This window comes from Gobius niger (assembly GCF_951799975.1).
Source record: "Gobius niger genome assembly, chromosome: 13".
In the NCBI taxonomy this organism is placed as follows: domain Eukaryota; kingdom Metazoa; phylum Chordata; class Actinopteri; order Gobiiformes; family Gobiidae; genus Gobius; species Gobius niger.
The window spans coordinates 15,704,455-15,728,111 of NC_136864.1; the positions used below are offsets into that span (position 1 = coordinate 15,704,455).

General features: G+C 41.2%; 1 protein-coding gene across 2 annotated transcripts in view; it reads right to left on the reverse strand.

The window, feature by feature from the left end:
* Nucleotides 1–669: 669 nt before the first annotated feature.
* The window catches only part of carmil3 (capping protein regulator and myosin 1 linker 3), a 63,952-nt gene continuing 40,964 nt past the window's right edge, over nucleotides 670–23,657 (reverse strand). Inside the window, exons 18-39 of one of the 2 annotated variants that reach the window (XM_079568831.1) lie at nucleotides 23,477–23,558; nucleotides 21,642–21,738; nucleotides 21,491–21,545; nucleotides 17,617–17,789; nucleotides 15,644–15,712; nucleotides 15,162–15,255; nucleotides 12,052–12,150; nucleotides 11,799–11,918; nucleotides 10,379–10,492; nucleotides 9,529–9,704; nucleotides 9,342–9,429; nucleotides 8,660–8,785; nucleotides 8,481–8,547; nucleotides 8,216–8,409; nucleotides 7,560–7,639; nucleotides 6,758–6,877; nucleotides 6,017–6,188; nucleotides 5,311–5,677; nucleotides 4,660–4,754; nucleotides 4,400–4,586; nucleotides 3,502–3,621; nucleotides 670–1,235 (exon numbers count right to left, since the gene is read on the reverse strand). In XM_079568831.1, the coding sequence (XP_079424957.1) occupies nucleotides 1,201–1,235; nucleotides 3,502–3,621; nucleotides 4,400–4,586; nucleotides 4,660–4,754; nucleotides 5,311–5,677; nucleotides 6,017–6,188; nucleotides 6,758–6,877; nucleotides 7,560–7,639; nucleotides 8,216–8,409; nucleotides 8,481–8,547; nucleotides 8,660–8,785; nucleotides 9,342–9,429; nucleotides 9,529–9,704; nucleotides 10,379–10,492; nucleotides 11,799–11,918; nucleotides 12,052–12,150; nucleotides 15,162–15,255; nucleotides 15,644–15,712; nucleotides 17,617–17,789; nucleotides 21,491–21,545; nucleotides 21,642–21,738; nucleotides 23,477–23,558 (2,730 nt within the window). In that variant the 3' untranslated portion in view covers nucleotides 670–1,200. The remainder of the gene's footprint in view (nucleotides 1,236–3,501; nucleotides 3,622–4,399; nucleotides 4,587–4,659; nucleotides 4,755–5,310; nucleotides 5,678–6,016; nucleotides 6,189–6,757; nucleotides 6,878–7,559; nucleotides 7,640–8,215; nucleotides 8,410–8,480; nucleotides 8,548–8,659; nucleotides 8,786–9,341; nucleotides 9,430–9,528; nucleotides 9,705–10,378; nucleotides 10,493–11,798; nucleotides 11,919–12,051; nucleotides 12,151–15,161; nucleotides 15,256–15,643; nucleotides 15,713–17,616; nucleotides 17,790–21,490; nucleotides 21,546–21,641; nucleotides 21,739–23,476; nucleotides 23,559–23,657) is intronic. The other variant, XM_079568832.1, reaches the window with a different exon arrangement.

The following is a 23,657-nucleotide window of genomic DNA, read 5'->3' on the forward strand; positions in this document are numbered from 1 at the left end:
CAAAAAAGTGACGAAAAAGCAACAAAAAAGTGTCTGTGTAGGCTCTCAGTCAGACATCTTGCTGTCAACTTTGGGAGGGACACCCACCCTTCTTTTTGGCGCACAGACGACCACCATGAAATAAGCAGATGCGAGAAACCACCTTAGGTTAAACCTTAAATGATGTTTACTTACAGGTAAGAGTAGCTGTTAATAGAGGGGAGGGACTTAGTCTAGCGAAACTCCTCCCCATGGTTTTTATCTGGACTGAAAAATAAAGTGACATAAAAATGAGAATAATGCAACATAACAGACAAAGTGACAAAAACACAAGGACAAAAATCATAGATCAGTTTTGTAGGTCTTAGCTTTCAAATGAATGAGGCACTTACACTGATATACCTATAGGCTGTAGAAAGTGCCAGTCGAGAAGCTTTTAGATTTGGCTAAAACTGAACTGGTGAAAATGTGCTCAGTTCAGGTGGGAGTTAAGAGGTTAACACCTATAAAACAGTTATGAAAGTGGCACAGCATGCAACTGGTTCGAGATTATAAATCTTGCATGGTGCCATGTTCCTCTGGATTTGCAACATTAAAAAGTAACAAATATACACATGTGTAAATTAAATCAATTTTATTCTTATTCAGAGCATTTTAGAAAATATACTCATTTTCAAGCCTGTAAAATCTAAAACTATAAGTTATCCACTTAGTGACTTAAATAATCTTGAGATTAATTCTACACATTTTCTGTCATCTGCATACATCATACAACAGCATACATTACTTACAAACACACACACATTAAATTATGTCTTTTAGGAAACAAAAACATATGATTGTTACCATAACGGTTAGTGCAGTTTTAGTATTTACAGTTCATTACATTAAACATTAAAACGCACATAGTCACAGATTGTCAATAAAAGACAGAGGTGTTAGAAAAACAGTATCGGTTTGAAGGTAATGCGCACAGAATACTACCCTTTATGTAAATCAGTATTGTGCGATTCAACATTGGCCAAATATCACAAGTTCAACTTTTCTATAGGCCTGAGAAATCCAGCGCAAGTGCAACCAACACAAAATAATGGAGTTAAAATACATGCATTTGAAGCAACTAGTGTTACATGGTTCTAGAAAGGTGCACAGAGCCTAAAAGCTGGTCTCTCTCCAGTCTTCTCTGTTCAGCTCAAACGTTCCTCCCGTGGACTCACACCGTCATAAAGCGTCACTGTGTTGGGGACTTTCATAACCTAAGAAAACAAGAACCCACACAGTAAGTATAATAAGTTTAGACACAAGTCACCTATTTACTAAGCTATAATTCATTTAGATGACTTTAATTCTTTCAGGCACTTCAAATAAAAACACTAAAGAAAATAAACATGTAGGGAAATGTAATTAAAACAACAAATGTGGTTGGTAGATGTTTCGGCATGTAGACATTATTTTGACATACAATCTACTTTATAATTGAGTTTCTACAAATAGTATTTTTAGTCTTTTCACAGAATTGTTTGGTGCTATTTGCACTCACTGCTGGTAAGAAACATTTGTTTGAACACCATGCCAAACTGATCAATTGATTGATCTGTCACTCAAATATTTGTTTTGGTACAGGGTGAAATGAGTGGGGTAGAGACAATATCGTACGGTTCACTATGTTTAGATTTCCACTGTTGTGGGAATTTTTGTGTAGAGTATGAAAATTATATATTTTTGGAAACCTAATATAAGCCAATATAACCTGGTATAAGCCATTTGCCCTTGTCATTTGGTAAAATTGTGCAATTATACCATTTTTCCATTAGAGTAAATGGGGAGTCCTGGTCATCGCTATGGTAACTCCATGAAACATACGACAAGGGTTTCATTGACATTTTTGATTGGAAACGACCAAATGGAATTTTCTGCCAAATTTCATAAATTTCCGCCAAACTACGTTTTTTACTCCCCGTATAAATGTTATTATCGCTACTGTCACAATTTTTTTTTACATAATGAACCAAACTATTAGCCTTAACCACTAGGCCATCAGGGTACATCACAGGCTGATTTTTTTTTTTCCTTGCTGGACAAAAGCATAAGCTTTTTTAAACTGTGTCTCCAAATTGTCTGTATCTTTTTCATTATAAGTGCATGCTGTGATACGTTCTTTACAACCATTTACTGTAGGCAACATATACATTCAAATACCATAAATCAGACATTAAAACTGGTTGTTTTGATATTTGTAACTTTTTCTTTGCCTCTCCTTTTGCACCATGATTACTTCTTCCTGCGTCTTAGTTTTCGTCTCTTTTCCCAGAAAAGGACACTAAATGATGATATATACGCTAAAGATGGCTGCCAATTATCTCCGAGATGAGGCATTGATATGAAAAACCAATTAGTTCAAATCAAGCAGGACTTTTAGCGACTGTAATGCTGGAATGATAAGGTTCTTGTACGCGGTTATTCCGAGCCAGCTGCCAGCCACAGGGAGAAAAACATTTGGACAACAGCCATCTTTAAATTATGGTTCATGAAGGGTGCTATTTGGTAATCATAAGTGCAACTCTGACAAGCATGAAGTGAATATATGGCGTATGACTCATTGCAACGAGTTAGCCCTACTGAACCATATAATTAGAACTTCTTTTTACAAGTGTCAATTGGCTTGTTGTGGAGGTGGCAAGTTAACTACAATAGAGAATTAAATAACCCATTACACTTTGGAAGAGATAAAACATTTCAATACTGCAGTCAAACAAAACACTATGACCTGCCGAAAAGATCTCCTGACCAGCTGTTGGCGAGTTGTGCTTTGTAGTAGAGACAGTTTTAGCATTTTGAGCTCTGCAAAGGAGTCGGACTGAAAATGCTGTATTATTGAAATGAATGATACAAAACACAAATCTAGGTATGTTTTGCATAAAGTAACAACATTGTAATATGTTTGAAAAGCTTTTGTAGACCATTTTGTGCTACAGAAACAGAATCACTAAGCATAAAAATTACAGTAAACCATCTAAATGTACTTATGTTAAATAACACAAAAGCTCTTCAGTAACGGAAATTCAAAGTATTACAAAACTACAAAAAAAAAATATAAAAGATGGTTTATGTGTCATTTAAAGAACAAAAATTCGATATAGCAACAACTGTGTTTGCATGTAAAGTACACGCAGAATTTAAATTGCATAGGGACAATAGTTGAGTTGGATTCAGTGTAAACTTATTCAACAGATTTAGTTTAGTAGTTTGAGCCACATGAGCAAGTGTGTCGTATACACAGAACTCGTTGTCTGTTGCCATTACCTACTGTACATATTTGATTTGTTTTGCACTTAAAATAGTCACCAGTCACCTAAAACTTCTTTCTCACTCAAAAGTAAAATATGATCTGTGATTTCAACCGACCTCTGTGGTCATAATGTTTTGCTTGTTTACTTTTACTTGAGCACAGATGTGTATCACTGCAGCCACCTCTGGTCTATTGGTACATGTAGACAGACGGGAGGAGAAACAGATACATACAGCTGGGCCCGGGGGAGTAGTCCAGAGATCTGTTTCTGTACTGGGGAAGGAGGAGCTTTTTCACAGGGAATCTAGGATCGGAGGACCTCTCCAGATCGTAGGCTCTGCCATGCTCTATGCCTGCGGGGAAATGGCATGAGATACAGGCGGGTAGAGGGGGGGGATGCAATAAGGTTTCAAAACAAAGACACAAGGTAAAGCAGGTGGACAAATACAGCCAGTGATGCAGCAGCTCACAGTAACAGGAGAAATATGGGCACGGACCTATACAATGAAAACTTAATGAAAAGATACAAACGGCAAGAAACAAACAGCAGGAAACAATGTTTGTCTCACACCACAAAAGTAGAAAGTTGTTTCCAAGTTTCCAATTTATGAGTAATATATAACATAACGTTATATCATATTTTTTATTTAACATTTTAACATGCAAAATAAAGTACTGGTGAGTTTAGTAGTAGTAGAGTAATGGCAGTAATATTAGTAAGTGAAAAATTCTATAGTTTTTCTTAAGTAAAAGTATTGTAGTGAAGTCACTGTAGTTGATGTGACGCTTTCACCACTGGGAAAACAAACAAACAAACAAACAAAAAACAAAGCGTCATGAAGCAAAGCAGCATGCTACAGTGGAATGTATGTTGATGCTTTGGATTGACGACAGCATGGGGCTGTACAAACACTGTGGCACATACAATACCTATGTCAAATGAGTTGTACTTCCTGGTGTGATGTAATGAGACAGGGTTCGCGTCATAGCCCTCTCCTTCTTCTGATCAGTACAAAAGTTTTACATTGTAATTATTTTGAACCTCTTTTTTAATGCTTCAGATAGTATGCCTGTATGCACTGTATGTGTATGCCAAGCTCCATACTTGATTTCACTGTCAAAATGCCACACCTGGAATGACCGCGGGGCTTCCTCTCTCTGGTGCAGGTGGACTTCTGCTCGGGGCTCTTTCCTCTTGTAAGTGGGACAGGTTTCTTTGGTCAGTGATTGAGTCTTCGCACGGACTGGCAGGGGAGCTCTTAGACGAGGTGTTGGATATTTCAGAGGAGGACTTGTCCCGTGATTGATCAAGACTGCTCTGAAAAATAAACCCCGAAGTGTAATTATCCTTGAGCACACACTTGCCCCTGTGCTGCGGTTTGTACACTCACTTGGTTCGGATTAATCGAATGCTGCCCTTCTGGTCCACAGCCTCTCTGCTTCCTATCATTCTGGTCATCTTCTAATTGAAGCCGGCCTGCCTCTTCTGTAATGAAGCAGTGATATATCAGAGTCAAAAAGTTCATTTGAATATCGAAAATAAGCAGACGTGGTGCTCAAAGTCAAAGCCGATCTCAGCAAGAATATGTTGGGGGAAAAGGCCACTAACCCCCTCCTCGTATTTATGAATTCATCTCATGTTTACAAATGCTGGCACTTGTTTTACATGCTGGCTCTCTTGCCTCCAGCAACACCTTGCCTTTTCTCCCTTGAGCCCTCAAAAGTCGATAGCAATGTTGAAAAAAGAAGCTTGTTAAAAAGTCTAGACTGAAAAGAAAAGTAATTGATCTGAAAAAGACGGTGGTGTTATGTTTCTCTCTGTTAACAAAGCACCTGCGGAGATTGTGGTGTTTAAAAAAAATAAGATATCTTTTTTATCATTATCATTATTTTTGTAAGCCCAAGGCAAGCTATGTCTTAAAAAGAACTAGTGACATGAATGTGTTTGATATTTTATTTTCTGTGATAGACATCGATTGAGCTTACTGCACTGTATACTTTGTCTACGCGGTCAGGTTATGGCTGCTCAGCTCAAGCATTACCTAAATTCTCCTGCAGGTGTCTCTGTCTCATCACGGACAGACTGGGTTTGGCGCACTGTGGAGGAGGCTCTGTTCTCGGGACACTTGTCATGCCACCGCCACTCCGCCTGTCCTCGTCTGTGTCCGCATGTACATCAGTGAGCGGGACGATCCGCTCCTGCCGGGCCGGCTCCATCTGTCTGTCCGTCTGCTGTTGGGACGACCCCACGTGTCCGTTGGCCCTGGCGTCCACGGGGAGGTCCAAGACTGCAGAGGGGGTTCGGTCCAGGTCGGGGTCCGAGCGTTTGGTGTCACACGTGCTGCTGCCGTCCGAGTCCTCGATCTCAGCCCCGATGCAGCTGTACACCATGCTGACCAGGTCTGTGGGCTGGACAATGACAAACGAGGCAGAATTTTAATTAGCCCCCTTTTCATAGTAGCTTATTTATTCATCTCCTTCCATTGGGTTCAGCTCTGTGACCTCTAACACACCACACAAATCAAATGCAGAAACTCCGTAGTCTGGACAGAGCAGTTAATGAGCACAGCGAGCAATGATTGAGTGTGCTATGTCATGCTGAACGAGGGAACTGGGAGCAGATTGTGTGTAGAGATGAGCACCAATAAAACAAAAATAATTCCCCCATTTAAATCTCAAATAAAGTGCTCAGGTCCAGATCTTAACCTGAAACGGAAGTTAATAATATCACCCTCTGACTCATCGTACCTGTCTTTGTATGAGGCATGGGGGGCTGGCCGTTCTTATCCCGTGTGCAGCAGGGAAGCCTTGTGTGGGTCGGGGCGAAGGCATGGCCCCGTTTTCCCCCGGGACCGCGCCCTCAGCCGGTCCTATGTCCTTCGGGTGCTGGATCATGGAGTACACATTCTCACAGACACCACTGATGAGACACAATGAGATTACATGAGATCAAGCCAGGAAATCAACTCAGACCAACACATAATGGCATCACAATAAAGACCACAGGGGGGTATTGCATGGCTAATAACTTTGAGGAACTGGTCCATCCAAGACCACAACTTGACCTGTTTATTTGCAAACAATATCTATAGACAGTGTGAAGATGAGTCACAACCATTTTAGCGCCGAAACCTCTGCAGCACATTGCATCATTTAACCTTGTCATAAATTTATATTAAACACGCCTCCGCTCTTGAGTTCATCCGAGTTTTCTTGCGAGTAAAAAGTTCAAATAAAGATCTTTCTCAACAAACTTAATACTTCTTCACTATTTGGTGTGTTATGTAAGCCTTAATATATGCAATGGCATTAAAACTAAGGCACTCGAATAGTTTGAAGCCCCAAACACATTTTCTTCTGTTGAAATATTTATTAAGTTTTAAAGAGACATTAATTCCCTGTGCTGGATTAATTTAATAGCCGACTCATTCTGGGCACTGACAACTTCTTCTCCCTCCTTTGGCTCGCGCTGCCGCTCTGCATGCTTACTCTGAGTCCTGATTAGAGATGGTGGAGTTGCGATTCTTGCGAAAGCCTGAAAAAATGGACAAGACGCTGCGCCGTTTTTTCCTCCTCAGTGACTGCGTGTGATGAAGGTCTGACAGCTGACTACAGGAGAGAGCAGAAAGATGAGGGATTTTTACTGAGCGGGTGAGACAAAGACAGGGGTGGAAAGTTAAAGAGAATGCCATAATCTACAACAGTAGCGAGGTATTAACAAAGAAAAGTTTAGCACTCTGGGTGGCAGCGGCATGCAACAAAAACAAGCGATAATGAATGGCTTCAGAGGGGGTGAATTACCTCGTCGTTATGGCATCTGTTTGTGAGTCGGATGTACAATATTAGGTAGCTTTATGACTTCTAAGTGAATGTGTTAGAAGCAGGAAAAATGTGGCAAGGAAGTAACTGAAGACAAGAGCGAGAGTGCTGGATCCGAGTCTCTCTCAAATAATGATCATGTGTCAATTTGTTGAATGAAGTGAATGTTTCTTTCTGATATGAGCACAATGTCGGAATACAAAGTGCATCGGTTTGTTGCTTATGGGGCACCTTATGGGGGATATTATAACAGCACATAACATCAAAACCAGCCTGAGGAAATGGATGTTACGGTGTATTTGCACTAATGGCAGCATTGGCTGTAAATAAACAGATAAACTGCAGGCTGAAATTCTCATAAGAGTGTTGTATTAGACTTGTTTACAATTCAAAACATTTTCCTTGTGGGGCAGCTGTTAATGAGACATATGCTGCATTATTATTATTGCTTGCAGAGAAGAACAAAAGTTACCTGTCAGGTAGAACTCTCTTGCTGTAGAAATCAGGCAGTCCATCCTCCAGCATATTAACTCCCCCGTTCTCTGCGGAGTGCTAAAACACAACAATGAAGAAGCACAATAACAGTGATCAATCCGCTGTGTCAACAAAAAGCTGAAAGGCAGACAAATGCTATTATCGTTTCAAATGCCTGGCTGACACCACCAAATCCACTGCCAACACAAGTCTATTTGCAGAACACCTCCTCATCATGATGCCCTAACAGAGTTTGTAGCGATTTAGAAGAGCTTTTACAAAGTCACAAAACAAACAGGCAGTAAGTTAGAGGGTGCCCTGCAGCCCCTTAGGGACAGCTCTGCGTGATTAACATTGGAGTCACACACGCACATGCAACAACTCTGCTTTAAAGGAACCTATTTTTAGAAAGTGCCAATGGCAAAGAAAACCAGACGAATAACACAAGTTCACATTACAGAGGCACAAGATTTGAAGCTGCTCTAAAGTAAACACCAGTCACTTTCTCACCTCATCCCTGTGCACAGACACAACAGAAAGTGACGCGTGTGGCTTAAAATGGCTGCTCTTTTTAAGACTAAAACAGGGTGTCGACCAGGGGCATCATTAAAAACAACAGAAGAAGTTCACAAGACGACAGAATTCAAAGCTCACCGGGTCTGAATGCAGGTGTCCAGTCCGGTGTCTGCGAGGGGGGCGGGGCCTAACGTGGGTCACATGGCGTAAAGGGGATCCGTTGGTGGGTAGAGTGGACAAACACTCCCAGGACGCAGAGTGAGACAGAGCAGCGGAATTTGGCTGGGTGGGAGCAGAGGGGACGGGCGAGGAGCTGGGTTCATCGCCAAAACCTGTACAAAAAACAGGATTTCTTATTTTTATTATATTCATTAGTAGTAGTAGTAGCATTATAAAAGCTTACTCAGTCTGGTAGATACAGGTCGAATTCTTCTGGTTCTAGAGCTGCGTTTCTTTATCGCCATGGTGTCCTATGATCATGACAGACATAAAAATCTTACAGTTTCTTTTCCCAGGTGAAGTTTTGCAACCTGGGAATCATCCTGCATGATAATAAACTGAACCCTCATGCTTCACACGTACTATTCCCAGGCTGACTCCAAAGTCCTCATCAGGGAAGTCCAACGGCTCCATGATGCGGGAGTGTCTGATGGTGCGTCTCCCCGCCCCCGGCTCATCCCAGCGCTTCACTTGAGAAACCTGCCGTAGCTGAAGCACAACACGTAAAGGATAGAGTGGAGACATGAGGACTGCCAACCTTCAGCACAGCTCACAGAGGAGTGCCCTTGTCCATAAGACCTCCTCTACAAAGCTGCACCTGGCACTTTTTTTGTTGTTCGCTATGTCTATATGAATAAAACACTACTCCTTGAAAATCAAAGCAGCGCAAGACATGATAGAGGACAAACCGCCGCTGCAACAAATCTCAGAAAGAAGAATGAGATATAAAAGCGAGGGGAGTGGAGTGGAATACAGAACAAACTGGCGAGGGCTGCCTTGGCCAAAAGTCCATGTTTTCGCACAGTTCATGCACTTTTGAAATTACAACTTTAGAAATCATCATTTGATTTTCTCTACATTTACCAAAGAACTGTGGAAAAGCTGTCACATCTTCTGCAGCTTAACAGTCGCGCTAAAAAAAAAACATTTATTTTTAGATCCGCTTCGTAGAAATAGCAGTTGATTATTAGCAGAGTTACAGATGTTAGTTTTATATGTTCTACCTCTACAAAGAAAGCATGCAGTAAAGGGATATTACCAGTACCAGGGTTTTATGAGTGGTATACAGTTCTTGAAGAATCTGATCCACTATGGAATTGGTCAGATAGGAGACCACAGACAACTTCACCTCCCTGGAAGAAAAAAAAAAAAAAAAACACACACAAAGAAGAGTCAATTATTTCTGATGCACTTTCTGTTTTTGAACTCATTGGACCGGCTCTGTATCTCACTCCAGGGCTTTGTTGATGTCCTCGGCCGCCCTCTCCATCAGGGCGTTGCGAATGGAGGAACGGGGAATGGACACTTGTTCGGAGATGGAGGACAGAGGGGGACTGAGCCTTTCGGCCGCGGCGCACGACATCGGACACAACTCGCGGCACAGAGACACCATTGAGTCCACCACGACCTGGGAAAAAGGGATGTCAAGAAAATGTACCTCAAAAAAATATTAAATTATTCATAAACCGTTAGCATCCAGCCACTTTGATATTCTTTGCATCATATTTTATTAATGATAAATACGGGAGACACTATGAGACAAGTATAGAATAGAAAGACACTAAACCATTAGAGTCAAGTGGGTAGTAAATGACAGGTTGGGAAGTTAGGACTATTAGTTATTTCTTCCTCTCTTTTAGCTACAATGTGAACATGTGCTTTTTGTTTTGTTTTTCTGTGATTACAAAACAAACCGCGTACCTGCAAGCATCCAATATTTTGCATGATCGATTCGGCAGAACTTTGAAGTAGCAGTTGTCTGCTTCATACTTGTGTGCAGATTTTTTGTACTTATTTCACATCTGAATCAACAGGTTCCTTTTGAATCTACCATTTTCCAAATTCCTTTTCATGATGTTCCAATTTCATGGTATTGGTTCGTCTTGCTTTTGAAGCCTCGAGCAAACAGAATAGCAAATTTCCATTTTAGTCAATTTTAGTGTTATATTTATATCAAAGTGAGTAATTCTCCAAATGGTTTCACAGCGCTCTCTCCTGAGTGTATCAAACAGATCTGTTATATATGTAAAACCCTTAGTTAAAGAATATCTATGATACAACAGCAGTTGTGGGAAGACTCACTTGCAGCTCTTTGTCAGCTGCCTTGGCCAGTTCTCCGGCCAATGTGTCCAGTCTCTGTCTCACAGGGCCATCCACAGACAGGACATGTGCCAGCTCACACAGGGAGGGGTACAGCTGATGAAGACATTGGACAGGGAGGAGGGCAGATTACCAGCAGTGCACAAAAAATACAAACAGTCAACAAACAGTAGTGTGTCAAAGAATTCAGATGCATAAATGCTTGCACTGCACAATGGCACAGGGGTTAGCGTCTGTGCTTCACAGCTAGAAGGTCCTGGGTTCGATCCCCGGCCACAGGGGGTCTTTCTGTGCGGAGCTTACATGTTCTCCTAGTGTCTGTGTAGGTTTCCTCCGGGTTCCCCACCACTAAAAACACGTACAATAGGCCAGAATGTATGAGTGCTTATGAGTGAGTGGTTGGTGGTGGTTGGAGCCTTGTCTCTGTCAGTCTTCCCCTGAGATGCCTGTGGCCACAATAGTAGCTTACCATCACTGAGTATTGAGTGAATGAATAATGACTACAGTGTGGCATCTTGAGAAACTTGGTAACACAAGCTTGAAAAGTGTAATACAAGGGTAAGCCATTATTATTATTTTTTATCTATATCGCGCTTTTCCACTGAGAATGGGCACTCAAAATGCTTTTCTTTAAAGCAGAACTAAGTAACTCATGCTCCTAGAGGCCATAAGCGCCACTGCAGGTGTCGTACTTTTTACTCATTAATTGTCCATGAGAGCTAATACTACACTGACAAAAAGACAAAGGGAGAGATGGATATTTTACATCAAATTACTCAATGGAGATATTCTTTTTCACTCAAACTTGGCTGTTACTGTTAAAGTGGTGCTAGTCCGCTGTTAGTTTTGCCTGTTCGCCTGTTAGCTTCTTTTTTATAAGTGTGTTTTCTTGGCCAGAAACACCAGGGGAGATGAAAGACCCCCCAATCATCCCATTAACACTTGTATTACCCCCAGAGGGACTACGGAAAGGATTTATTAAGGTAAACAAGTTACTTAGTACTGCTTTAACATTTCTACAAGAACCTGAAGATGTGGCTAAGTTAACAAAATATATTAGAGTTTTGCCTTTGTTTACTAAAATCATGCTCCAAGTATTCCATAGTACGAACAAAATTGCTCCCACTTCTTTACTATCAAGAATTAGGTCTCAATATTTGCTTCAAGTTGTGCTTGTATTGTATGGGCTTTGTTGTGACTCCTCTGTCAAGACCTCTTTTGTTTGATTCCTAAAAGGCTGTAAAGGAAATCAGCTGCTGGAAAATGTTTCATACCCTACACAGTGGCGCTTTTACACCGTAGAGAGCTCTCATCTCCCACTGTAAACTACGGCTGGAAGAACCACTCAGCCACTAGATGGACTTGACAAAGGAAAGTAGTTACAGGTGAATGGTTGTCTTACTGCTCTTGAGTTTCGGGCCTCTTTCAGGATCTGTCGGGCAGTCTGAACGTCCTCTGTCTCCTCACAGCCTTTGAGCACAATCACCTGCTGCTGCACCCGCGAGCACAGCCGCTCCATCACCTGAAAAAACACAAGCAAACGTCACGAGGGACAAACTTTACACAAGTAAAAGTTAAGAGGGCAGGACTGTTTTGTTTTTTTAGTTTTATAAAATAATGCTCTGTGATAGCCTGTTAAGAACTGGAACTCATACCTGTTCGGCCGTGCTGGTGACGAGGCCCTGGTGCAGTCTTAATGCCTGTTTCTGAGAGAAGCGTTGGGTCTGGTTGTTCCTGAGCAGAGCGCGCTGGATCTGCCACACACAGACACACAGACACACACGTGAGCATCACACGAGGAAAACAAATGAGACAGGAGAGGAGTGAGGATGACAGGTGTTTAGAGAGCAGGAGGAGCCGACAGCAGACAAGAGCGTTTGCATCGTAATAAAGCTAAGAATCCTTCCGAATGAAAGAGCCGTCTTTGATTTATGCGGTTGATTCAGCGGGTGGGAGCTCTTAATCATCTTAGGTAAAGAATATTGAATTCAAGAACTAAGGAGGGCTTTGTTTGCGCACACTTCATTTAGCGAAATCAAACTAAATGGCTTTGATCAGAGGTTAATCTGTGCAGGTCTGTGTGCAGCTGATGGTCTAGTGGTTACGGCAGCTGCGCTTTTAGTGGAACACTGTTGTGTTGTGGGTTCCAGCTACGGCTCTGACAATTTGCGGAATGTTTCTCCATGCTCCTCACGCCATTTCACCCCGAGCTGTACTGTTAAAATGTTACCTACGGGCCAAAGAATACTTCAAAATAAAAGTGTCACAAGTACTTTTTTTCTCACTTATTGATCAATCTCCTTCTTGATCTGATTTCATTTTTTTCAGCTGATTCATGAACCTTTTATACAAACCGCACCTCTAACAAAAACATGCTTTCTTCCAGTGTCATTTCGCACACAAAAACCTTCCATTGTCTCATCCAAACTCCAAAACTAGGTGCTGTTTTCTGCCAAAGAAATGGCTGTGAATGAAAACATAATTTTTTTTTTGGATTAATCGTCCAGCCCGAGTCACAAGTCTGACAGATTAATCTCCAGCATGTCTGTCTTTGATTTTCTTGTACTCAATAATAAGCCTCGGTCAGAAATGCTGCTATAAAATACATAATATGTTTCAGAAATCCTTGCAGATACCGACAAATACCGAAAAATAATGTATCGTTTTGCTGTTGTTATTGAAAATGTTCCTCTACTTTGGGCTTTTCTAATTGGTTGACGTGACTGGCTGATGGCAAAGACAGCTGGGAAATGGGAGTTTGACAAGCAATGTAAACAGTCTGCTAAGTGCTGCTCGCGGGCCAAGTAAAAGAAAAAATTAATTACCAGTGCTAATTAAAAGTGACCGTAACATTTGGTAAAAAATAATGAGAGTTTAAATTGTTCCAGACAAAACCATTGCGGCCGAGTCACAGCAAAGGTTACATCGATTAATTCTTTTTTTTAATACTGTAGGCAGCTGAAACTATCAGGGAATAAGATGAGTCAAGTAACAAGCCTTATTTGTCGTTTTGTAATTGTACAACTAAATTTGTGATCGCTTTAGCCGAACGAAAGAAAACAACAAAACATAAACTCATTAGTAACAGAAATACCAAATGTTGCATAAACTCGTAAGACTTGGAAAAATGATCCTCAGCTCCTGAAACAGACACGATATTTCAAAATAAAAAGAGAGTTTGGCAGCTGTATGAGCAAATTACTGATGAACCACCGACTGCTAATTTTGTCGGCTGCTGCTTCGGAAGACAAATGTCTCAAATCATTTAGCTGGAAAGGAACAATAAACTAAAACTCATTATAGAGCTGTCAAGATATAAAGAAATATTACAAACACATGTAGTTCAACCCCACTGTAAAGAGATCAACACATTTCTGTAATTCGATTAAAAAATGTAGAGTCCAAAATATTCTATTCTACTTCAGACCACAAGGGCACACTGCACTCTGAAGGGCTGCAACTACAATTTAAATCAATAAGCGTCATTAGCAAATAAACAAAGACTGTAATTATTGTACTTGTCCACTAATGCAGTGGAACCATTTCCATTTTTCATAGGGAACATTTCTTTAAATATTTACCTGCTGAGTTGTTTCCAATATGAGTTTAGCTTTATCTGATGTGCTTATTCAACAATTGTATTTAACACCCAATAGATATAAACGTAAGTCTCTTTGGGCCATTTCTTGTCACTCTAGGGTTCTCAAAGTGTGGTATATGTACCACAGGAGGTGCTTGGGAAGAGATTGTTTCATTTAGGCTTTGGCGCATTTAAAGCAAAACTAAGTAACTCATGCCCCTAGAGGCCATAAGTGCCACTGCAGGTGTCGTAGCATGTTTTTTTTTCCTCATTAATTGTCCGTGAGAGTAATTACCACGCTGACAGAAAAGACAAAGGGAGAGAGGGATATTGTACATCAATTACAACCATTACACAATGAAGATAATTTTTTTCACTCAAACTTGGCTGTATATACTGTTTAAGTGCAGTTAGCTTTGACCATTAGCCTGTTAGCTTCTTCTTTGTGATTCTATTAGTGTGTATTGTGTCTCCGACCCGGTGCAGGGAAAGTTGCAATTGTGGTTTTCTGGCCAGAGATACTAGGGGGAGATGAAAGACCAAACAATCACTCCATTAACACAGGTATTACCCCCAGAGGGACTATGAAAAGGGTTTATTAAACAAGTTACTTAGTTCTTCTTTAATCGGGTGGTTTACACCCTTTCAGATAAGGTTTAGTCCTCATTTGATCTTGGCCTGGTGGTACTTGTAATATCATATGAGATGGTACTTGTATGAAATGTTTGAGGACCACTGCTCTCATATAAAACCAACCAACCTTGGGATGCTCTTAATACTTATACAGAAGCAGCTCATAGTACAACCTTCTCTCAATGTGAATGTGCAGAGCCAACTGAATATTGATTTTAAAACATAAATGGAAAACACAATATTCGTCAAAAGATGGTGTCGAGTGTAAAGCTTAGCACATAGCATTTATGAATGCATAGTGTGTTCCGCTGACTAGTAATCATAATAAAGCACCATGGGTATTTTGAAAGGCGCTCTGATTTTTCCTTGAAGTTTTATCATTGCACATAATATAATGTTTGAGAATAAAATAATGAATTCACACTGGATCTATATGGCACACATTTTTTCAGCTGCTTTTTAAACTTTATAGATGATTTTGAGAACCTTGAAACGGCTGAGGTGAAATTTTTCAGCTCAAAGGAAATGTTGACAGAAACATTTTGTCCTCACCTTGGTCAGAGCCTGTTCGGTTTTCTCGGGGGCACTGCGGTACGCTTGAGAGATGTCGCTGAGCGGGAGGGGCATGTACTGCAGGGTAAAATTACTAATATCACAAACAGAGAGAAGAAGGGGAAGAAGGTGGAGAGGAAGTTAAATGATTTATGCCTTTGCTGAGATAATAGGTCTGATGTTAACAAGAACACACAACAACACCCAAGGCACTTGTACAGCTGTTTTTTGAATCTGCAAAATGCTAATTTCCCCACACCGCCTTCTCCTCGAACACAGCGAATCACTTGGACAGAAATAAAAAGGATATGAATGGCAAGCACGTCAGGAAAAATGATGAAATCTTGTGTAACAGTAAACATTGCACAGTCACAGCGTGTAGAAGATGGGATCAGGAATTTCCTTTTATGTTGCGCCTGGCGAATTGATATGTGTACATAATGCTCTTCAAAGCTGAGTTTTTGGTGCGTGTTCTGTCTTACTGCTCCATCGCCCGCGCCACGTCCTGGAAACCCGTCGCTGTGGTGTTGTTGCGATCCCACATCACGCTCCTGAGAGAGATCAGACCAAAGATGAAAGATAAGAAAAGAAAGATAGACGCAGAGCCCATGCTTTTGAGAAATCCCACCACAACCACAAACGTAAGGATAGTATTTGCTTTTCCTGCATAGCGTCCCCCAGTAACCTTAACACGGCAAAAAAGTTGTGTTTGTTTGTTTTCCAAAATATGTTCATAAAAAAATCACACAACTAAACAACTGCTTAAACAACTGCAGTAGTGGCAGATGTTAAGATATTAAAGAATCATGGAGAAACATTAACCTCTTAACCCCCACTGTAACCAAGCACATTTTCTCCAGTTCAGCATTACCCAAATCTTAAAGCTTCTCGACTGGAGCTTACAGGCAATTTTGTTTTTATTGTAATGGTCTCAGTGTTTTGTTTTGTTTTTGTAGCGTTTTGGCCGCATTTCGTTTAGTGTAGCCACAAAATGTGACCAGATTGCAACAAAAACGTGACAAAAACCGTTGAGAAATCCTGACGAGAATGGGACAAAAACATGATGAAAACGTGACAAAACTGTAGCGAAAATGGAACAAAAACGTGTCCAAAGCTTGACAAAAATGTGACGAAAATGGGACAAAATACTTGACAAATACGTGACAACAAAAAGGAGGAAAGAGCTTAGGTCTTAGCTTTCTAATGAGACGTAACACTGGCCTATATAAACTCTTAGGTCAAGAAGCTTTAAAGGGACTGGAAGCAAGTTGGTCATTTTCAGACTCACTACTGCCACCTCAGGTCTTACGCGTAACTGCAGGTTCTATATCAAGCTCAATGCTGAGTGACAGTGCAGGATTGTAGAGGCAGTTGTGGTGAATAGGTCTGGGCTCATTCTATTAGGACATTGCTGAAAAACATTTAAACTCCGTAGAGTCCCTTTAAGATTTAGGTAAAGCCAAAATGGAGAAAATGTGCTTAGTTAAGGCGGGGGTTAAGGAGTTAATTACATTTATTACAAGGTGACACTGTGTTTATTACATATGCAGATCAAGTATAATAGGCAATGTAAATATCAAGCACTTAATTATTGCATCTTAATTATTATAATGTATGTAATTAATATATAGAAGCCTTTAATTAACAATTGTGTTTTACGTTTGAAAAATTCTACATGTGTGAATTGCTACTATTACTGAAGGTTTGTGTTTAATGAGCTAAATTCTAATTTTTCAGCAAAGCCTGCTGTAGCACATACGAAGTTGTGCAAATAAGGAACAAAATAGCAACATTTACAAATTCATATTGATTGAAACTGGCAGTCGCCGTTGAGGTTCTTCTAAACTCCATGTAACTTTATATGTAGTTGTCGTAGTAGAAGTCTACAATCTAAGAACATATTTTTTTTACCGAATGGCAGTCAGCTGTGAGCTAAAACTCCAAACCCACACAAACTTAGTTGTGAAGATTCGACCATATCCCCAGTTCACGGATGCATGGACCCGAGCCATGAAACTAATGAGCTTCTGCGACTTCAGAGCCGACTCTTCCCACACACGGCTGTCTAACTGCGGTTTCTAATACATCACTCAGTCCTTTTATCCATCCTTACCTCCATCATTTCATAACTCTGCCCTAGATCTTACTGCAGAAAACCCCAAATCTCTCACCCCAGGAGGTCCTCCCTGCCCGTCCCATCAAACTCCCACTCCTCACATCCAGCTGTGTTCACATCACACCGCCCCCACACACTCACTCATGCCACTGCTTGGGCCTCCTTGCATGTATTACCACTTTTCATCTCATCATATGCAAGCCAATCCATGTTTTGAAAATGTCTTAGGTGGTTTACATGTTGAGTGCTGTGTTACTATAATACTTTGAGTTAGCAATAGACAAAGTTTCCTCAATCCTCATTGGTTTCACTTCTCACTTGACCTTACACTAAACCCACCTGAGAGTAGTGTTGATCTGCAGGGCCTTGCTGAGCATCTTGGCGCCTGCGTCCTCCAGACAGTTCCCACTGAGGTCCACCTTCCTCAGACATGCGTTAGAGCCCAGCGCGTTCACGAGCACGGTGCCCTTCTGCCGCAGCCTCGAGTCAGATAGCGAGAGCGACTGGAGGGCCTGAAAGGTGGAAGGAATGGAGAAAGAGGTTTTAGGCAACTTCAACGCTATAATACCAAGAAATAAAGTGTGATATTATCAAATATTTCATAATTATTGGAGTTACTTGTTTCACAAAGTGAAACCAAAGTAAGATCTGTGATGTTTTAATGGTTTTATGATTCTCTGGGCAACATGTGAACACTGGGTCATTTTAATTGATCCATAAATGAATATCTCTTCTTTTGAACTTGAGCCAATTAACCTGGCTCTTAAAGTGTATGAATTTGCACATTAAAGCCACACGGTGAAACATTTAAATAAAAACAGAATAGATTAAAATATTTGCTGACAAAGGTTTTGTTTTTGCTGGGAGTTTGTTTCTTTGGATATATTAGATTAGATTAACTTTATTGTCCACCTCAGTAGAAATTTGTCTTCACCATCACAGTCACAAAATCACAAAGTCACAAGACAAGTCAAAGTTAGTGATAAAAACAATGTCCTGTGCTGCATACTCCACTAGGGCTTATTCAAGAGGTTTATTGCATTAGGCACAAATGAGCCCTTGTACACTTTCTTTGTAGCTTAAGGCGCACTGTGGCAGTGCCCAGAGGGCATCAGACTAACTCATCAAAGAAGGAATGCTCCAAGTCACTGATGGTGGATTTGGCTGCTCTTCGGCTGTCTGATAAAGGACATCCAGTGAGATTTGTTCACGACCAATCACATTTCCTGCATTTTTTATTATCCTTTTTAGTTATTTGTTTGTTTGTTTGCCGCAGTAAGTTACCTGAACCACAAAAAAACACAAAATGAAATACAAGACACTTTCAATCAGACTGACATAGACCTGTATGGGCTCACTCCAAAGACCCTGAGCTTCCTGATTATATAAACGTCGTCTCTGGTTGGCTTTCTTATACATCTCGTCCACATTTCGTGTAAAGTTAAGTTTGTCATCAATGTGGGTAACAACCTCTGCTATCTGGTCAAAGATGTTGATTTACTGGACTCATTTCAATAAATGTAGAAATCTGACTTTGAAAGTCCAATGCAAAATATACATGTGCCTCTACCTGCGTAATCCACGGCTTATACTGTATGTTTTTCCTCTTTCCTCCTTACCAAGCAAGCGGCCAAAGCAGTGCAACAAGACGCCAGAAACAAAACAAGAAACTGTGTCTTCTTGCTGAGGGACTCATTAGAAGTTGCAGGCGAGCGCGTGATAATATCCAGGTGAAGAGAATGATTGGAGTCGAGAAAACAGTCCAACCTTTTATTACTCATATTGCAAAGACTTGGCGCATGAAATTGTAAGTTTTTTACACTGAGCAGAGAAAGTATGTCCAATCATAGGAAGAAATCACAGAAAGAGAAACTGCAGTCTTTGCTTCATGAATCAAGATGCAAATATTGTAAAGGCAGATTAAAAATGCTGAATATCATTAAGACCACTGCTGGCAGATTATACTGCAATGCCAGCAGAGCAGTGCATGACTTATATGTTGCATTAGCAAAGGCAACTGAACCAAAGCTCAGTGATTCTACAAACTTACAGTAAACCAAGTAATGGGAAACACCCAAATGTTATTAACTAGAAAGTGTGAAGCTTGTTTTTATTAAACGGCAAAAAAGGTCCATAATTATTGGGATAATCACTACATTTGGTTATTTTGTTTATTCAAGCGTAGACACGGCTTTGATTTGAGTGTTGCCATACTTTACTTATTGTGCGGAAGTGTGGGGAAACAACCACCCTACACTACAACAGTTCAGTTCATTTACAGAAATTATTTTTGAATATTATAAACACGTAGAAAAATTAGTTGGTTTAGCTGGAAATTGTGTTGTTAACTTATTGTTTAATGCATGAATATATAAGTGCTTGTGCAAGAATGTGGATAAAACCAAGGTAAGTAAGCTCATGTATTAAGACTTCGAAAGAGGGGGTGGAAATCAATAAGTGTTAAACTTCAACCTACTCCTTTTCTGTGGTTTGTCTGTGTTTGACTATCAGTGTCTTTGGATTTGTGCGTCCTTTCATTGCTCGAAAAATGAAACTTAAGTGTATTTGCATAATCTATTATAGAAAACGCTATCTCAATGGCCGCCGCCTGGGCGCCGCCATGTTTATTTCCCATACCGACTTTGAAGCTAAGCAGGGACGGGCCTGGTTAGGACTGGGATGGGAGACCGTTCCTCCGAAGCTAAGCAGGGAAGGGCCTGGTTAGGACTGGGATGGGAGACCGTTCCTCCGAAGCTAAGCAGGGACGGGCCTGGTTAGGACTGGGATGGGAGACCGTTCCTCCGAAGCTAAGCAGGGAAGGGCCTGGTTAGGACTGGGATGGGAGACCGTTTGGGAACACCAGGAAGCCTGGCGACAGTACTGAGTGTGTGCGTGGTTGGTGGTGCTGCTGTCCGAGGACAACCCGCTGTCACAAAAACGCGAGTGCACGAGATCTGACTGCCGTGCGTGTGCGCGCATCCAAACAGGACGATGTGTGTGTGCGCGCGTGTGTGTGTGTTCGTGCGCGTGTGTATGTATGTGTGCGCGCGCATCCTAACATGGCGATGTGTGCGTGTGTGTGCGTGTGTGTATGTGTGTGTGCGTGCGTGCCCAAAAAATGCTCAAACACGAGCCTCTAATCAACCGCGCTGCTCCGACTGATTTATCCTCCGTGTGAGCAACAGCGACAATGAAACTACAACTTAACGAGCGCATGGCCGGCACTGCGTTGTTTTTTTTCTTCTTTTTTTTTCTTCGCTGCTGTACCATTTGTTTTCTATTTTGCTTTCACGTATTGTCAGCCCAGAGGTACATTTTATTCTAAAGCACCTTTGAACGCATTGCCAATTTTATTGTAAGGTTATAAATACTGTCTAATAACGATCATTAGGCTATTTCAGTTCAAAACCTACTTATTATTTTTTTATTGTACACTACCGGGATGCACCAAACCACGGGTCCTGCACCGTGACCCAAACCGTTAGAGCTGAACCCCTAATATTTATCCATCATTATTCCACTGTCTCTTGAATTCTGTTCCCCGAGTTTCGCGAAACTATTGTCGTAGTTTATAAGAAAGGAGTACGGGTGCATCAAACACTCCAATTGCAGTTTGTTTGAAATTGTTTTTTGCCTTCATTCTTTTACTCCTTTGCAGTGGCCATAGTTTTTGGAATGGCTTGGGAACCACTGGTCTACAGCTGAACTGTGTGACGGGTTGGACATTTCTTTGTAATCACTCATAATCTCAGAATATCAAATGTGGAGACTAGCGAGGCCCGGCCGAAGGCCGGGTCTCAGCTAGTAATAAAATAAAGAATTACAGCTCCTTAAAATGAAGGGGCCTCATTTTCATGGCATCAGAAGTGTTTTGGACATACACTAAACTGCTTTATAAATATTATCTGGTTAATGTCCTCCTCATGTGAAGTGAGTGAATGCAAACCACTAAGATCTATTGATTTTTTTTTTTTTCCCACTTATCATCAATTAGCTGTTCTCCCATTATAAAGTAAAAATAATAATGGAAGGGAAAATGATAGATCTTTGACAATAGATGATGACTTTCAAATTATTTAAGGCTGCACCGGAATCATGTGTTGCTTAAAAAACAAAATAACGAAATAAAAGCTGTTTTTATCTACGCTTTTGGAGCACTTGAAGACAAGCTGTTTTCAAGAGCGTGTGTAACATGTTCACAACAGCAACTCACACAGTCTTCCTCTTGCACCAAATGAACTAGTTTCTGCAGTATCTCATCCAGCACCCTGAGGAGGCACAGAAAAAACAGGGAAACATTCATCATCAGCGCAGTCTGTAGCCATCTGTAGCACCGCCTGTAGTCCCAGTGCACTGCCACCTACCTGCCCTTGATGTTAAAGTTCTTCCCCAGCATCAGGTGTTTGAGGGACGGGTGGTGGGAAAACGCAGGGACGACAGCCACCATATCTGCATCCAAACCTGTGCGCAGAAACCAGTGAGAATTCATGGACGTGCAGTACGTGGCGCAGGCATAAATTTATAGCAACTCGCAGGACAAGTAAATCCTTTTTATGGTTCCTATACGACATCTTTGTTAGGGGGTGGTACGACCGCACGCCTCTGGAAAAACATCTAAGCGTAACTTTTGTGACACGTGTTGCAAATACATTTGTATTTTGAATTTGTGGACTGCTACCCCCATAGGACAAAGATTTCAAGTTCTCAAATACAAGAGTGCAAGAATGGGGTTCAGCTGGAGCTTTCTGTATCATAAGTGGTCCAATGCAGGAAAGAATACTGACAGCTGAACAAAAAACACGGTTTGCAATTTAAGAAAAGGCCAATTTAGCAGGTGCTCCTCATCATGCCATATCAGTAAGATACACAGTAATGCTCATGGCGTATGAATCGTATTTGTGTTTCCAATAGATTAAAAGGGTCGAAAGAGACTACGAAAACAGCTGAACAACTACAATTAGGCTTTGCATAACACATGCATAATAGTGGCCTTGTTGTTTGTTTTCCGCACAATTGCTCTGCCCAAATAAAGCAAAACCAATTAACCCGCGCTTTCATCCACTCAGATCTTCAGAAAGCTCAAGGATGGAGGACGCCTCGAGAGGAGACTGTTACCATGGTGAAATCAACCACAATGGAAAAGTCTCTTATACGAATAGAAATGTAGGTGGGTGAAAATCAGGCGGGCTTCAAATATTTATAAAGGGGATAATTATGAGGGAAGTCAGTTTTCTACTATGTAGAGCAACATGCCAATTAGACATTATTTTATGCTTTGTTTGTTTCTTTCTGATTGGCTCAGTGACCACAAAACACTACTCACATATCGGAAAAGTGACTTTATGCTAAATGGAGCATTAAGAGTGTTACGCCATCCCACACTATTATAACGAGCAATGGCGGTAGCTTCTTCCAGTGATGTTGTTCATATTCAGTCTTTTCTCAAATGGTGTTGCAATGTACCAGGACATGTTTCAAAAGTCCACTGCGACAGATAATACTCGTCAGAATTGCCCAATCCGAACTGACAGTAAAACAACTCCTTACGTAAGTGTTAGATCGCTTACTAATTTAAAATGGTTTAAAGGAACAGGCCACCGTTTGTCCATACTGTGATATGTCCTTACCTGAGCTTAGACAAGTCGGTGCGTACCTGTCTGGTCTTTACGCGTGCGCTCAGTCACACAAAAAGACCAAAGATGTTGTTAGCATTTAGCCTCTCCTCCCCTCCTCTATGGGGCCAAACGGGGGTGAAGTTAGAAGCGACCAAGCTCTACCACGTTTCCCCTATTTAAATACGGTTACGTGAGTAGCTACCCAATCCAAGTCTAGTTACAGATAATGAAACATGTTTAAATAGAGAAAACGTGGAAGAGCTTGGTCACTTCTAACTTCACCCTGTTAGGTCCCATAGAGGAGAGGAGGCTAAATGTGAACAACATCTTTGCTCTTTTTCAGACAGGTACGCATCAACTCATCTAAACTCAGGTATGAACATATCTCAATATGGAAAAACGGTGGCCTATTCGTTTAAGCCACTCAGAACAAACTCCTGCAAGCTTTACGGCTATAGCTGGTTATGGCTTTGACAACTACCTAACTGAGTGTACAGTCTGTGACATTTTGATTGGTACAAAAACAGAACAATGCGGCACACAGTCACAGCTGGAGGACAAACATGTGCAGACCTGTCTCTTACCATTATCGGAAATGTCTAACGTCCCCACGCAGGAGACTCGAGGAAAAAGCTCCTGAATGACTGCCGCTCCCGCCGACCTCAGCTGCGAGAAAGGACAAGGGAGGGAAGCAAAAGCATGATGCGCGACTGCAACCCCTGGGCACTAATCTACAGAGACATGGGCGAACACATCCATAACAAA